The 14,589-nt window shown below is 30.2% G+C and overlaps 2 protein-coding genes across 2 annotated transcripts in view; one reads left to right on the top strand and one right to left on the bottom strand.

Annotated features, from left to right (window-relative positions):
* The window catches only part of LOC134696212 (glycine receptor subunit alpha-2-like), a 42,433-nt gene extending 41,168 nt beyond the window's left edge, over nt 1–1,265 (bottom strand). Inside the window, exon 1 of the mRNA XM_063557881.1 lies at nt 1,173–1,265. Within this exon, the coding sequence (XP_063413951.1) occupies nt 1,173–1,228 (56 nt within the window). The 5' untranslated portion in view covers nt 1,229–1,265. The remainder of the gene's footprint in view (nt 1–1,172) is intronic.
* Nucleotides 1,266–7,509: 6,244 nt separating this feature from the next.
* Nucleotides 7,510–14,589, top strand: part of LOC134697711 (sodium- and chloride-dependent glycine transporter 1-like) — a 42,296-nt gene continuing 35,216 nt past the window's right edge. Inside the window, exon 1 of the mRNA XM_063559996.1 lies at nt 7,510–7,617. The gene's annotated coding sequence lies outside the window, so the exon portion shown is untranslated. The remainder of the gene's footprint in view (nt 7,618–14,589) is intronic.

Genomic DNA, 14,589 nt, shown 5'->3' with positions numbered 1-14,589 from the left:
AAACACCGTTGAGTACATTCTAAACGTCATAGCATGTCAATAATCATCTGATTGTTTAAACCGCTGTTACAAAAGGACAAATTATACAGATAGTAACGGAATCAATCAGAGCATAATTGTATTTGTTATGACATGCGTTGTATTTATAATAATGAAGGTGAAATTTATTTTTTTGGAAAGGCGAGGAAAATATAAAAAACTTTATTATACATAACAATTATCTTTTCAATTTTAAGCTAGGAGAATCATACAAGAAGAATGGTCATTTATCAAAGCATTTGATTCATTTAAAAGTTATGTATATCCTATTTGTTTCAATCTCATGGCATATAAATTGTACAGTCTACGAATTTTCAGGAAAATCATTTTCAAAAACATTTAACGTATTTCATAATGTAAAAAATAATGTGCCACTGGTTTTGATACAATACTGCAATTTCATGCGTTTTCGTCAAAGATTGTATCGAAGTGAAACTTGCATTATTTAGTAAAGGAAAAACAAACTATTTGTTCACTTTCAATTGACATTTTGAGTTCTTTGTGTAGATGTTCTTTATAATAATCAAACAGAATTTTAAATTTCCTATAATCAAACAGAATATTAAATTTTCCATGTTCAAACAAATTTTCAAATTTTCCATAAAAAAACAAAATTTCAAATTTTCTATAGACAAACAATCTCATAAACATGTTTAACCCCGCCGCATTTTTGCGCCTTTCCCAAGTCAGGAGCCTCTGGCCTTTGTTAGTCTTGTTTTTTTTAAATTTTTGTTTCTTGTGTACACTTTGGAAATTGGTATGGCGTCCATTATCACTGAACTAGTAAATATTTGTTTAGGGGCCAGCTGCAGGACGCCTGCGGGTGTGGGAATTTCTCGCTACATTGAAGACCTGATAGTGACCTTCTGCTGTTGTTTTTTCTATGATCGGGAGTTATCTCTTTGACACATTCCCCATTTCCATTCTCAATTGTAAAGTTTCAAATTTTCCATAAACAAACAGAATTTAAATGTACAGGAATGTCTAGTTCTAATAAATATTCAGACAGGGACTTTCCATACCTAGTATATACTGTCCCTGATTCAGAATCATCGTATAAATGTACTTATAGATCTCAAGTTCGTACTTGAAGCCTTAACGCTGTAAATAAAAAAAGTAATTGAAAGACAAACCTGTAATAGTCCTGATTGAATAAAATCCGGGATATGGATCCTATCTCTTTAAACATTATCCCCAAGAAACATTAAATCCGAACTATAGGGAGATGGATACGTGGATAAACATGTTCTAGTTTTCATTCTAACAATATGCTTTGTATTGAAACCGACGATTCATTATCCATTGGAATATCTCCCTTAAATAACCTATTGACTTTGCTTGATGGAAATTAAACTAAGTTATAGTAAAATTTTAATCATGTAATAGTAATCTAGGCTATGTTAGAATCCAAAACGGTTTTACATTTTTATTTACTGACTGCAAAATCCATATTAAAAAACTTAATTATAATTTAAGAAAGACAGATATTTTAACTACATTGCAAGAAAATACATCAAATTAACTTAGTGCAAAAAGATATTTACATCAAACACGTGTACATTTTTGTTTCTTTTATTGGTATTGCATGTCCACTCTCGCAAAAAAGTACACATTATTATTGAATATTTGTTTAGAGAAATAATTGAAATTGTTAATCGAAATTAAACCAAGGCAGCAAAATACAGAGATTTCATATCTCCAACTTCCCAGTTTTAAAATGCTGTAACTTTCTTTATAATGCTTGAAAATTTATAAAAGTTTTACCAATAGATAGCTAACAGATTACTCTCTTAAATTAATGCATAGATAGTTTTATACAATTCAATTCAATTCAATATTTTATTTAAGTCTCATCCTCTCAATAATATATAATACAATATTACATTAAATGCATTATATACAACAATTATGTAACTAATTATAATGATAAGTGTGTCTACAAAATTTTACAACAAATTTCCACTTTCAATTAAAATAAGCTTCTTCATTGATCCCTCTAGAGGATTGATTTGATCATATAATGTTCCTCGAGTCATTTTCGGGTGTCTTAGATTTTGGATAGAATGTAAAGATCAAACTTTTTACCTTATCATACATTATCTATTTTTATGTGGTAAGGATGTTGACACTTATCAAAAATTTATGAGAGAATGGAATACGATGGCAATAATTTGAGACACCCTTTTGTAGTTCCTGCTGTGTTGATTAAGGTAGCGTTAAAATTTCTTGTGTAGCTATAGATAAAAGAGCTAAATTCAATTAAGTGATCTGACTAAGATTTTACCATTAATTGCATAATAATTGATTACATAATGATTGCATAAATATTCTATTCATTTAAAAGATTAATCTTTTATCTATCTACATAAATTTCATTAATTTGTATGCAGTTATAAGAAAGTAACAGCATTTTAAAGGTTGGAGATTGGAAGTAATGAAATCTTTGTATTGTGCTACCTTAAATTACAACATCTTTTTAATTATTGTTATGTAATGTTTTGATATGGTATTAAACATGTAAAATACTGCTTTAAACTTTAATTGTTGGATACATAATGATATAATGATTCGGCTAGAAGAAAAAAATATTTTAACTTTACTAAATAATCTGAATACAGGCAGATCATGTGGTTTTCATTAAACATGATAAAACCAACAAATATTTTCAATATCAAATAAGGAGATGAAGTATGATTGTCAATCGGACAACCATCCGACATTGCAAGTCTGTGTGCAAACACATTCAATATTATTGTCACCTTACAGTTCCGACTGCTTCTGTTTACGTCTATTGAACTATTGTACTAAATTAATAGAACCATAACAATTCATTTAAAACAATCAAAATATAATTTAAAGATAAGAAGACTCTTACCTCATCAAATCTGGGATGCTTATTTAAAGTTAACGTTTGAAGTATAAACATTTAAAATATGTAGAAAGTTATACATAGATTACGACAACATCCAATTAATACAATCAATATTTTGACATGTATTAATTTCTAGATTCCCTAGATTCCAATAATCTGTCACTTTATACAGACAAATCTCAAGGATTAATTTAATTATTCAACACTTATCTGCTTAAAAACGTAGTTAATTTTCTTTTTACTTGCTAAAATCGTAAATAAATAGAAGAAAATTCCTTTACAGTAGAAACAATGCATGATTTTAAGCAATAAAAGAATCATTAACCATACACTTATGATCACATGGTTGATTATCTGATTGTTTGTGTTTCACGCCACTTTTGACACTCTGCGCCATAACTTGGCTGCCTGATTTGTTTCTGAAGGAAGACAGAGTACCCGGAGAGGATCGCCGACATTCGACAAGATGATTGGCAAACCTAGTTAACTGAAACCATTGCCACATCTTCGGAATTTTGGATCCTCAATGCTTTTCCACTTTGTACTTGTTTGGCTATATAAATATTTTGATTTGAGCGTCTTTGATTATCACTGATGAGTTTATGTAGACGAAACGCGCGTCTGACGTAATAAAATTATAACCCTGGTACCTTTGATAACTATTATCAAGGTTATTTATAACATCGATTATCTTTCACTTGCACAGGTAGTAATGACTTCCAGTAAAAATCTCCGATATAATATATGCATATCCATTTTTTTCTTTAGCTATAGGGAGATGGGTATATTTTGTCAAACATGAAAATTCTTTTCACATGGTGGCATCGCGGGAGGGAAATAAGTTTCATGGGTGAACAAGTATTCATAACTCCCTGATTCAAAAGAAATAAAAGTTTGGTTTCACTGTTTATACTTTTTTGTTTGGTGTAGTTTTTCAATCCGCTTGTAATAATAACTTTCATGACATTAACAAACATCACTAATTTACTCATTATTAAATGGTATGCTTTCCTGCTTTGTCTGAAATAAATCTAAAGACGATTGTGACAATTCTACTGCTATGTGAAACAATGAAACGTGGAATAAACTATATGACACGACATACGACGTAACTGGTATGTCAATTCCAAAACGGTTCATAACACTAAGAATGAAATATGAATATTTAAGGCGAACAATCTAAAGCTGTTTTTGTTATTTTCAATATCTTAACATAAGTTCTATTTAAGCTTTTCATAAATCAATCAAATATAGAAAAGATAGTCGGTATGATAAATTTTGTTACACAGTGTGCTAGTGACTTAATACTATAAATATCGGGTAAATAAATTCCACATAGTGATTCAGGCTTCGCTCTCATCCGAAATGGAATGTACTGACCCCATATATATTGTATAAGGTCACTAGCACACTATGTAATTATTAATATAGGAAGCTTTGCGATCCAAGATAAAAGTTATTTAATTCCTGTGAAATAATTAACTTAAACTAATCAAGGTTAAATTTGTCTTGATAGGTTTTACCGTTACTTTTTCTGATATAAGCTAATAATACATTATAATGAACTAAAGCCATCAACTTTAATCAATTTGAAACTTCTAATTACCGAGCAAATATTTGTATACTCACCTCATAAAAACTCTTAGTTATAAACAAACAATGAAGATCAAATCGTCAAAAGCTCAATAAGTTTATATTCTGTAAGTATTTGAATATCTGAATCATATAAAGACTATATGGTATAGTTTATTAAATATAAAAAAACAAGAATTGTCCATGTTTGTTTTTTTATAAATTGTAGCACAGTATTCTTATAAATTAGGCCGATAGTTTTTTCATTTTAATTGATTCACCTTTTTCCTATCGAGGCTTTTTTTTTAATATATATATATATATATATATACAACTCGTCTAAACATCAACCCAACAATGTTAGATCTGTAAATTTGCTTTCGCATATATATATAAGAGTCTAAATTGAAAACTACGTTCAAACCTATGGTTGGATAAAAACCGCAATTTTTATACGTGTGCATGTCAAACAAATTTCGTTGTAGAAGGGTCTAAAAACAGCACAAACGACATTTTCCAAAAGACCAAAAGCGTGAAAAAGTATATTTAAACAAAACGCATTTGACTAGCAGGTCGAACAACTGATGTTCTTTAACCCTGCTGACTGTCATTGACGATTGCCAAATAAAATTGACCACACGATGTTAATATAAATTTAATACGTCACAGAAAAAAAAAAATTGTTAACTTGTGGACAGGATGTTGTGCCACAAACATTCGGTGTCAATATTTCTTTAGTACACCATATCCGGATTTCGACAATAAATGTCTCTTCAGTGATGTAAGGGATCGAAACGGTATTTGGAAGGCCATATAAAAAGTACCCTCATTTTTTAGAGAAAGTACCCTCATTTTTAGATTAACTCTTGAATGTTAAGAGTCAATATATAGGATGAACGGATCATATAAACCGGAGGGAAAATATGATACATGCCCAAACAAAAAATATAAACGAGTCTAAATTGAAAACTACGTTCAAACCTATGACTGCGTTGGATCAAAACCGCAATTTTTATACGTGTGCATGTCAAACAAATTTCGTTGTAGAAGGGTCTAAAAACAGCACAAACAACATTTTCCAAAAGACCAAAAGCGTGAAAAAGTATATTTAAACAAAACGCATTTGACTAGCAGGTCGAACAACTGATGTTCTTTAACCCTGCTGACTGCCATTGACGATTGCCAAATAAAATTGATCACAAGATGTTAATATAAATTTAATACGTCACAGAAAAAAAAAAATTGTTAACTTGTGGACAGGATGGTGTGCCACAAACATTCGGTGTCAATATTTCTTTAGTACACCATATCCGGATTTCGACAATAAATGTCTCTTCAGTGATGTTAGGGATCGAAACGGTATTTGGAAGGCCATATAAAAAGTACCCTCATTTTTTAGAGAAAGTATCCTCATTTTTAGATTAACTCTTGAATTTTAAGAGTCAATATATAGGATGAACGGATCATATAAACCGGAGGGAAAATATGATACATGCCCAAACAAAAAATATAAACGAGTCTAAATTGAAAACTACGTTCAAACCTATGACTGCGTTGGATAAAAACCGCAATTTTTATACGTGTGCATGTCAAACAAATTTCGTTGTAGAAGGGTCTAAAAACAGCACAAACAACATTTTCCAAAAGACCAAAAGCGTGAAAAAGTATATTTAAACAAAACGCATTTGACTAGCAGGTCGAACAACTGATGTTCTTTAACCCTGCTGACTGCCATTGACGATTGTCAAATAAAATTGATCACAAGATGTTAATATAAATTTAATACGTCACAGAAAAAAAAAAAAAAAAAAATTGTTAACTTGTGGACAGGATGTTGTGCCACAAACATTCGGTGTCAATATTTCTTTAGTACACCATATCCGGATTTCGACAATAAATGTCTCTTTAGTGATGTTAGGGATCGAAACGGTATTTGGAAGGCCATATAAAAAGTACCCTCATTTTTTAGAGAAAGTACCCTCATTTTTAACTGACTCAAACGTACTTATACGTATATATATATATATATATATAGTTAACTAAACGGTATGGGGTTTTCACATTGATGAAGGCAGTAACACAACTATTTATATCTTTGTCATTTGAACTCTGGTGGATAGTTGTTTTATTAGCAATCAGTTTTAACACCACTGATTCGGACAATCACAGAAATTAGTTCATATTTGACACAAAATTTTTCCTACGCATAGGTCCCTGTGTAACTTTCAAAATCTGAGGAATATTTAGGTAATTTTGGTAACAAATAAAAACTGAATAAATTGTGATCGTTAAACAATTTTGACGTATAATTTTAAATAAAAAGAATTAAATTTTAAATTTCTGTTAGAGGCATACATGTTGATTTCTTTCAGTACAAAACACCCTAACGCGTTGCTTCTACATTCGATTTGGGAAATCCCGAATTTAACATACAATTCAAATGGTGTCTTGAATTAGCGGTGTACTTCCATCATTCTTAATCTACATCTCATTATTTTATATAAGTGCATATAGTAGATGGGATGAACATGCTCATCGATATAGAATTAAAAGTATTTCAGTATCCTCTTAACACAAATTGTATTTATTGAAGTACATTAAAATGCTTGTCCCGATATTTTGGTGTAGAAGTGTAAACTATAGAACTAAAACATTACTCACATGGTTATTTTATTCCCTCCACAATCGTATCAATATAAATCACAATGTATAATTCTATTCTCCGGTTTCATTTTTTGAGCAGATAGTCATGATATATGTGTGTGAACTCATATTCTATGGGGAAAAACTATCACCCTTGAAATTTCTTCAATGAACTAATTTTTAATTCTAGTAATTATTCTTAAAGATTTAAAGAATGCAAGCGACGAGATGTACTTACTTACGTCAGTTTCTTTCTGCTTCAATATGAAATTATTTAAAATGACCAGGAATTAAGATAACAAAAGACCCACACACACATTTAATTGGTTGAGTGGTTTTATTTTGTCGGAATTTAAAGTTTATTACAAAATTTCCTTTAAAGGATTATCACAACATGTTTTTACCTCGTGATAATTAAAATTGTCACTATGAAACACGACCTACGTTGATCTCGTGTCAGATCCCTTGATTTTCGCCTGGACTTTTTTGTGGTAAGTGTCCTTTATCTCTAGTTTCTATGCAGTGTTATCCTTCATTTGTCTTTTTGAATATTACTTGTGTACTGTTTAGTTTTTATTTGGTGATATCGATTTGACGTGGCTCTGTACTTACATCCCGTCATTGTGTTAATGCGCTATGATAAATTTAGGTATCTTTTTCATTCATTTTTTCTTATGTGTTTTGTCTATGAGTCCTGTTGTGTTTCTTTGTTAACTGTTACATTGCTCAGTACTTGTACATCCCGTAATTGTGTTTTTGTGTTATTGTGCTATGGTTAAATGTTGTTTTCTTGTCTTGCAGTTTTGCTAATGTGTGTTTGTCTATATGCCGTTTTATGTTTCTTTTTTTAACATATTTGTTTGTTATTATAGTGATTAAGATTATGACACGATGTTGGCTGCTATATCAAAATTTTTGACATTTTTACCTATTGTGTCTTTTTGCTTTTGTTCACACATCGTTGTCAATATAATGGAACTGTACGTGACTTTCATACAAGCCAGAGGTTTATATAGCTACAAAACCAGGTTTAAGCCACCATTTTCTACATAGGAAAACTCCTGTAACAAGTCGGGAATATGAAATTTGTTACTAGCATCCATTTGTTTTTTTTTTGTTTTTTTTTAACAACAAATATAGTCTTTATTCTAAAGATATCTTGTTACAATTATACTTCACTGTCTAAGCGCCAGTGGAGTATTCCTGTGAAAAAACTTCTGAGTTGCCAGGAACATACTCAGAATATAATAAACAATATTACATAAACTATTACAATATTTTCAACTTATTCTATTAAATCAATTTCTTCAAATTTATGAAAAATACATTTTCAGAAATTATTTTGCTTTCCTTCATAACCCTTCTTAATTCCTTTATAAACAATTCATACACATCTATATATTTCAATTTTTGCTCTGAAACATAGTATGACTTGAAAATGCAAAAACCTAAAACTGTCAAAAAATAGTTCAAACCATAATAACCTTTATCTGATATTTTGTATCCAAATACTAATTGTTTAACTGATATCTTATTTTTAAAATTGAGTTGTGCAAGAAGATGTTCCACTTTATCCCAAAAGTCTTTTAAAAAAGAACATGTTATAAAGAAATGAAAGTAATCTTCCTCTTCTGTTTGACAAAAATTACATTTACTATTTGTTGATGTGTTTGAGCTTTTGATATTGCCATTTGGTTATGGACTTTCCTTTTTGAGTTCGGTTCTTTTGTGATTTTACTTTTTGCATACTGTTTTGTCAATCTATTTATCTTTTATACGATTTGGTATGTTATTATAGTTGTTTTGAAATATTGAAATACTATTCTTTCTGAGTAAAATTCTTAAGAGGTCATAATGTAAGTATACACCTACCTACAAAATCAGTAATTCAGTAATTCAAGAAAGAATGTCATCCTGTACCGGATGATACTGATTACACCATATCACCAAAGAATTAACAAGAAATAATTGGCATTACAAAGCTAATGAAAATCACAACAAAGGATATTAGAAACTTCTACATTTATCTTCAGTAAATCATCTGGTAACACGAAATAACAACATCTATGGTATTCCCTGAACTGTTAAGGTTGAATGAATATATAAATTCGAAAGCTGTATACAAATTACTGGCTTACATTCATTCTCTTTCATAAGTAACCGTGATATCTAGTAAACTTCTAATAGTGCTAGTACGGCAATCGATCACATAGCGAAACTAGGACATTTCAATTTTCTTTTTATTATCTCTATAACTAAGTAAAAAAAGTCGACCTAAACGCCACTTATATTTATTTGACCACTCATAATACAATATATACCAAATATCGGATTCAACTCAATATCCAGTTGATAAATGAAAACTTAAAAGAAAAACACATCCATTTATAAACATTTTGAAACTCAATCTATATTAGTATAAAAATATCTGGGGAAAGACGGACTAAGAGGGTAAATGCTAATATATAAGGGCATACGATACAGTTACAGGGGAGGTTATGACGTTGCTAACGTTGATTATTATACTTCACGTTTAAATGCCATGTTTTGATTGGCGAAAAAGAGGGTGTTAGTTTACTCTATCAAATAGCTGAGAGGGTGACATTTTTTTGCATGAACTCCCTGAGGGGTTCATGCTTATATATTGGCGAGTTTTTGATGTGTCTATGGGCCACTCGATATCTCTCGGCCGGAAGTCAGAAAAAATTCTCGGAATGTCTCGAAAGTTTTCGGTCATTTATACAGGTCTTAACAGGTTGTTATCTGCGTCTTTGATATGATCCCTTGATGGCCCTTGACGACACAATTATATTTGTTTTAAAACGACAACTGTACACTGTGTGTATATGGGTCAATTATAACGTGGTATTGTATGTTGTCTCGATAACATGTGAATTAATTATGTGTGAAGATTTAACCACGGGATACTGAGTGTGTATCATCATAGACTTACGGGAGAGAAGAATTTGGTTAAAATATTGATATTAGATCGGAAAACAGAAAGATAATAATTATATTCTTATCAAAAGTATTTACAATTGTAATTCAATCGGAATCAAAGAAATGTATACAAAATAGATACTGTATTTGTGTTTTTCAACATTCATTTGTAAAGGAAACATAAAAATCAAATATAAATAAATTCTTGCATCCTACAAAAAAAAATGTTTATAAACAATTAATCATTATATTTCTACGTTAATTATTTCATACCATTTTATTATTTAGGTTTTATGAGAAATTACTATTTATTTTTTTGTATTGTAATAATTGTATCCATAAAACGGAAAGTAAGATAAATTTAGTAAATATTTAAATATTAAACAGTTGTGAATAAAACTACTTGTGTGTTTTCAATTCATAAAGCATGATTTTAAATCCTTGCAATTCACAAATTTACAACAATCACAACAAAATTTAATTACAACCATTATGTTGATCATTTTATACCGTTTTAGTTAGGACTTAGAAGTTTTTGCTTATATTTTTTATAGTAATATATAGCATATTAATCTATAGCAATAAAAAAATCATAATATCTAATAAAATTTGTAGATTTAGCTAACTAAGTCCTTATATTTGTATAAAGTAACATTCGTTTATAATGGAAAATAGTTTTAACGTTGATTCAGCTACAATTAAAAATTGCTTGCCGGTGCTCTCTGTGATTACAATAAGATAACGCTGTTTCATTTCCCAAAAGAAGATAATTAATTCGATGTACAATCATAGTGATGAACGGTTCTTTATATTGGTATGTGATCATTTTAAACGTTTCAAATTTATGAAATTATATTCGTACATCAATGTTTTTGAGACACCAATAACAAAAACTGAAATATATTGAATTGATACACTATGTAATTATTCAAATTATATCAGAAACGTAAACTTAATTATAAAATAATGAACCTGTTAAGGGTAGAGAATACTCGCATAACTTTTTCGAATGGACACATAATACAACGAAATGTCACTCTTGCATACCAATGGCACATCAATAGAATATTTTAACTGCGCAATCGTCCGCCACCTTCAATGGTGATTCTAAATTATAAATATAACCAAAATTTGTTAATCTATAAATAGTGAAGACCAATGAAAGCTAACCCACTCTAAAAATATTTTTTTGCAATTTTTAAAACTTCCTCAGAAAAATGCTCGAGCCACTTGACTTTCAAAGCTCAAAATTAACGTTTTTACACAACATTTGAATAAAGTAGTTAAAGATTATTCGCTTCTCAAAGTGTAAGACGCAATAAAAATCGTATGCTTGCACCTTCCTACAGTAATACGGATTTAGAATCATAATATTCAAAACAGTGTGGTCCTGGCCATTGGTTGACGACCTTAATTATCCCACTGACTGGGACAGATTAGGTGAACGTTTGTCTGTAACGACCATTGCTCACTTCTTACTTATTATAGAATTTAAACTGTGGGGTCACCAAAGGTTCTTAACGCCTCTAATAATAAAAGAATTCGAAAAATTATTCATCAACACATTGTATTATTCCGGATTCGTTTTTCGAATTGCTTTATTTAGGTGTTGAGAACCTTTGGTGACCCCAGAGATTCAGTGTCTTTAACAAGTACATAGTGAGCAGTGGTTGTTACCGACAAACGTTCACCTAATCATTGTCCCAGTCAATGGCATAATTTAGGTCGTCAATCAATGGCCAGGACCACACTGTTTTGAATATGATTCTAATTAAGTCCTGAACATTTCGACATTTCTTCGTATATTTATAACAAAACCGGTTTTAAGGTGGCACGGTAGTATTTGCTTTCCAGAATTTAGGTTGCTCTTTTGTGTACCCTACTTAGGTAAATGTATCTAAACAGTGTGATAGGACAAAAATACAGTATCAACTGAACATACTTTCCCAAACTGAGTGATGAATCAGGTGTAGAAAAATATGAAATAATTTTATATACAGATGAAAATGAATTTTTGAGAATTTTTTAAAATTTTGCATTCACTGCACCATAAAAGACCTAAAAGTACTAGTGGCCTTAGGATTTTAAAAATAGCAAAAAAAGTAAACGGTCATGGTACATATCCAAATTCATTTCTGAATGGTAAAATGAAAGTACTTCAGTTAACTGTGAATGTAGAATTTTTTGCAGTGTTAGAAAGTGGTGAAAATTCTAAAAAGGCTATCATTATCCCATATGGCCAGGAAATACTACCGTGCCACCTTAACCAAATCACAAATACGTGTTAAGATCCGACTAAATACCTATTTCCCGATATGGTCAGGTAAAACTGCTATAATAATATATTCACATAATGGAATGTTAGAATTTAAAAGTAGATTCATTCGATAAATAAACTGTCCGTTCGTAAATACTTGACGTTCGTGTTTAATGATATTATATTTATTCAAAAGAATTTGAAAAAAAAAAAAAATACTAACAGGTACGTTAGTTTTTTTTTATAAAATTCAAATTCAATTTTTGATTGTTTGTTTTAATAGTTTAACCGTATAGCATCTACATATTTGTACTATATGGTACGGTTTTGAAAATTGTGTTCATTGTGTTGACCAACTATCCTACACCTCTTGATTCATTTACATTATAGATCACATTTCAAAAGCACACTATCGATTTGCGTTCTCAAAAATTCCGGATAAAATGTCAATGAATCAGGAGTCGCAACATTTAATGTAGGCCGTTTGCCATTCGAATTCAACTATTAGATTAAGATATGTGATGATGCAAATGCGTATTCTTTTCCTGAGTATTAGTGAGATGCTTTCTAGCTATTTACTATTTCGTGCGTTAAGATACTAATTGCATGCAACATTATTAAATTCACTCGTGCAAACTTATTTTTGTTTTTGATACCTAAATTCAGGACACGACAGAAAGAGCTTCACGTGTGACTTTCAAGCACGGTCAGGATTTCTAACGGTATTCTGACCTCGATTTGTTTCTCTTTTGTTTCTTTTTTGAGTCACTGTCCTATTACTAACTATGACCTTTTTGAAAAGCTAAGGATTGTCTTCACAAGGAATAGATTCCTTAACTATGTAATGTATTTAGCCTTATAACTTTTATAATTCGAGCGTCACTGCTGCTTTTGTTTTGTATCTACTGAACTCGTGTCTGGCGTACATCATATTAATTCTGGTATCTTTTTATATCTACATACCTTTTTATATAAATTGGTTATTTTGAAAGTGCGTACATGTATTCATAAACTTCTGAAGTAAGAAATTCTTCGGCAAAACTAAGTTTCCCTGTAGAATGTTTGAATTGATTTAAGTCAAATCAGGAAATCCTTAAAATTTGAGATGTTTTATGAGACCAAAATAAGTCTCTTCATAAGAGGTCCCAATTAATTGCATGCCACAGGTTTCACCGCATACAACATCTACCATGAGTAAAGTCAGCTTCAAATACGAGTTGAGAATATAAAGGCATTCATGTAGGAAACAAAATATAAAGATACGATAGATAAAATAAATGCATCCAGAATTCCACATTATAAAGCAAACTGAGTAGGTTTGTGCAATTTGCATAAGTCAACCGGTTAGTAGCAAATAGAATTTGCCAAAAGGTTATTATCGGAAAAATTATGTACATTCCCAAGTAATAAATAAAATAGTCGAGCTTTAAAATAACTATTCAAGTAGAAGCTGTAACTATATACTTTCAACTGGATTCTTATATTCACAGTCAATTATTTCATTTCAAAAGCAAACACAAATTCAGCAACAAGCTTTTGGTGACCCGGCAGTCAGCAGTCTTAGGTTCATGTATTGATTTTCTTTTTTTTAAAGAAAGCAACTTGTTTTAATGTTACCCTTTTGTCTAGACCAATCAAAAATCGACAATTTAAAGGAAAATGTTTTCTAGGGGCAACACTCTGCTCTATCACCCTCTGAGTTACGTGTTATTTATATATTGTTATTTTCGCGACGTCAAACTATGACTTATTGGGAAAAGATTCAGTTTTCGACTATTTTTCGGCATTCAAACACTTTTCTAACTTGAAAACGAGTTCATGGACCCCTCTTTTTTTTTTAAATGCCATTTGTCTTGATTACCTTAGAAAACTATGAAGGCCAATTTCATGAAAACGTAAATAGTGCATTTTGGTTTAATTTATTGATAAATATACAGCAAAAATAGGCGTTTGTTTTACATTCGTGAATATTTGATATATATGAGTTATTTGAAAAACAAATTGCACAAAAAAAAGACCTTAATATAAGACAGAATTAACAAATAATTTAACAAAAAACAGCTTGTGTTTATCTTTTAAAACAAAAAAGTTAATGTATTTCTGTCGAAAGGAAAAATACGTCCACACCTCCGAATTTTGAGCAATTGTATTAGATTTGGACCTCATTTCACTCAAAAAGTAGCACATGAAGGTATATATTTTATTACATATTTCATTTAATCAGGCAAAAATAGTCTATATACAAATTGTCAGCAAAATTTAAATA

Source organism: Mytilus trossulus, chromosome 14, assembly GCF_036588685.1.
Source record: "Mytilus trossulus isolate FHL-02 chromosome 14, PNRI_Mtr1.1.1.hap1, whole genome shotgun sequence".
NCBI classification, from domain to species: Eukaryota; Metazoa; Mollusca; class Bivalvia; order Mytilida; family Mytilidae; genus Mytilus; species Mytilus trossulus.
The sequence above is the reverse complement of the archived record's forward strand: the minus strand, read 5'-3'. Positions and strand labels throughout refer to the sequence as shown.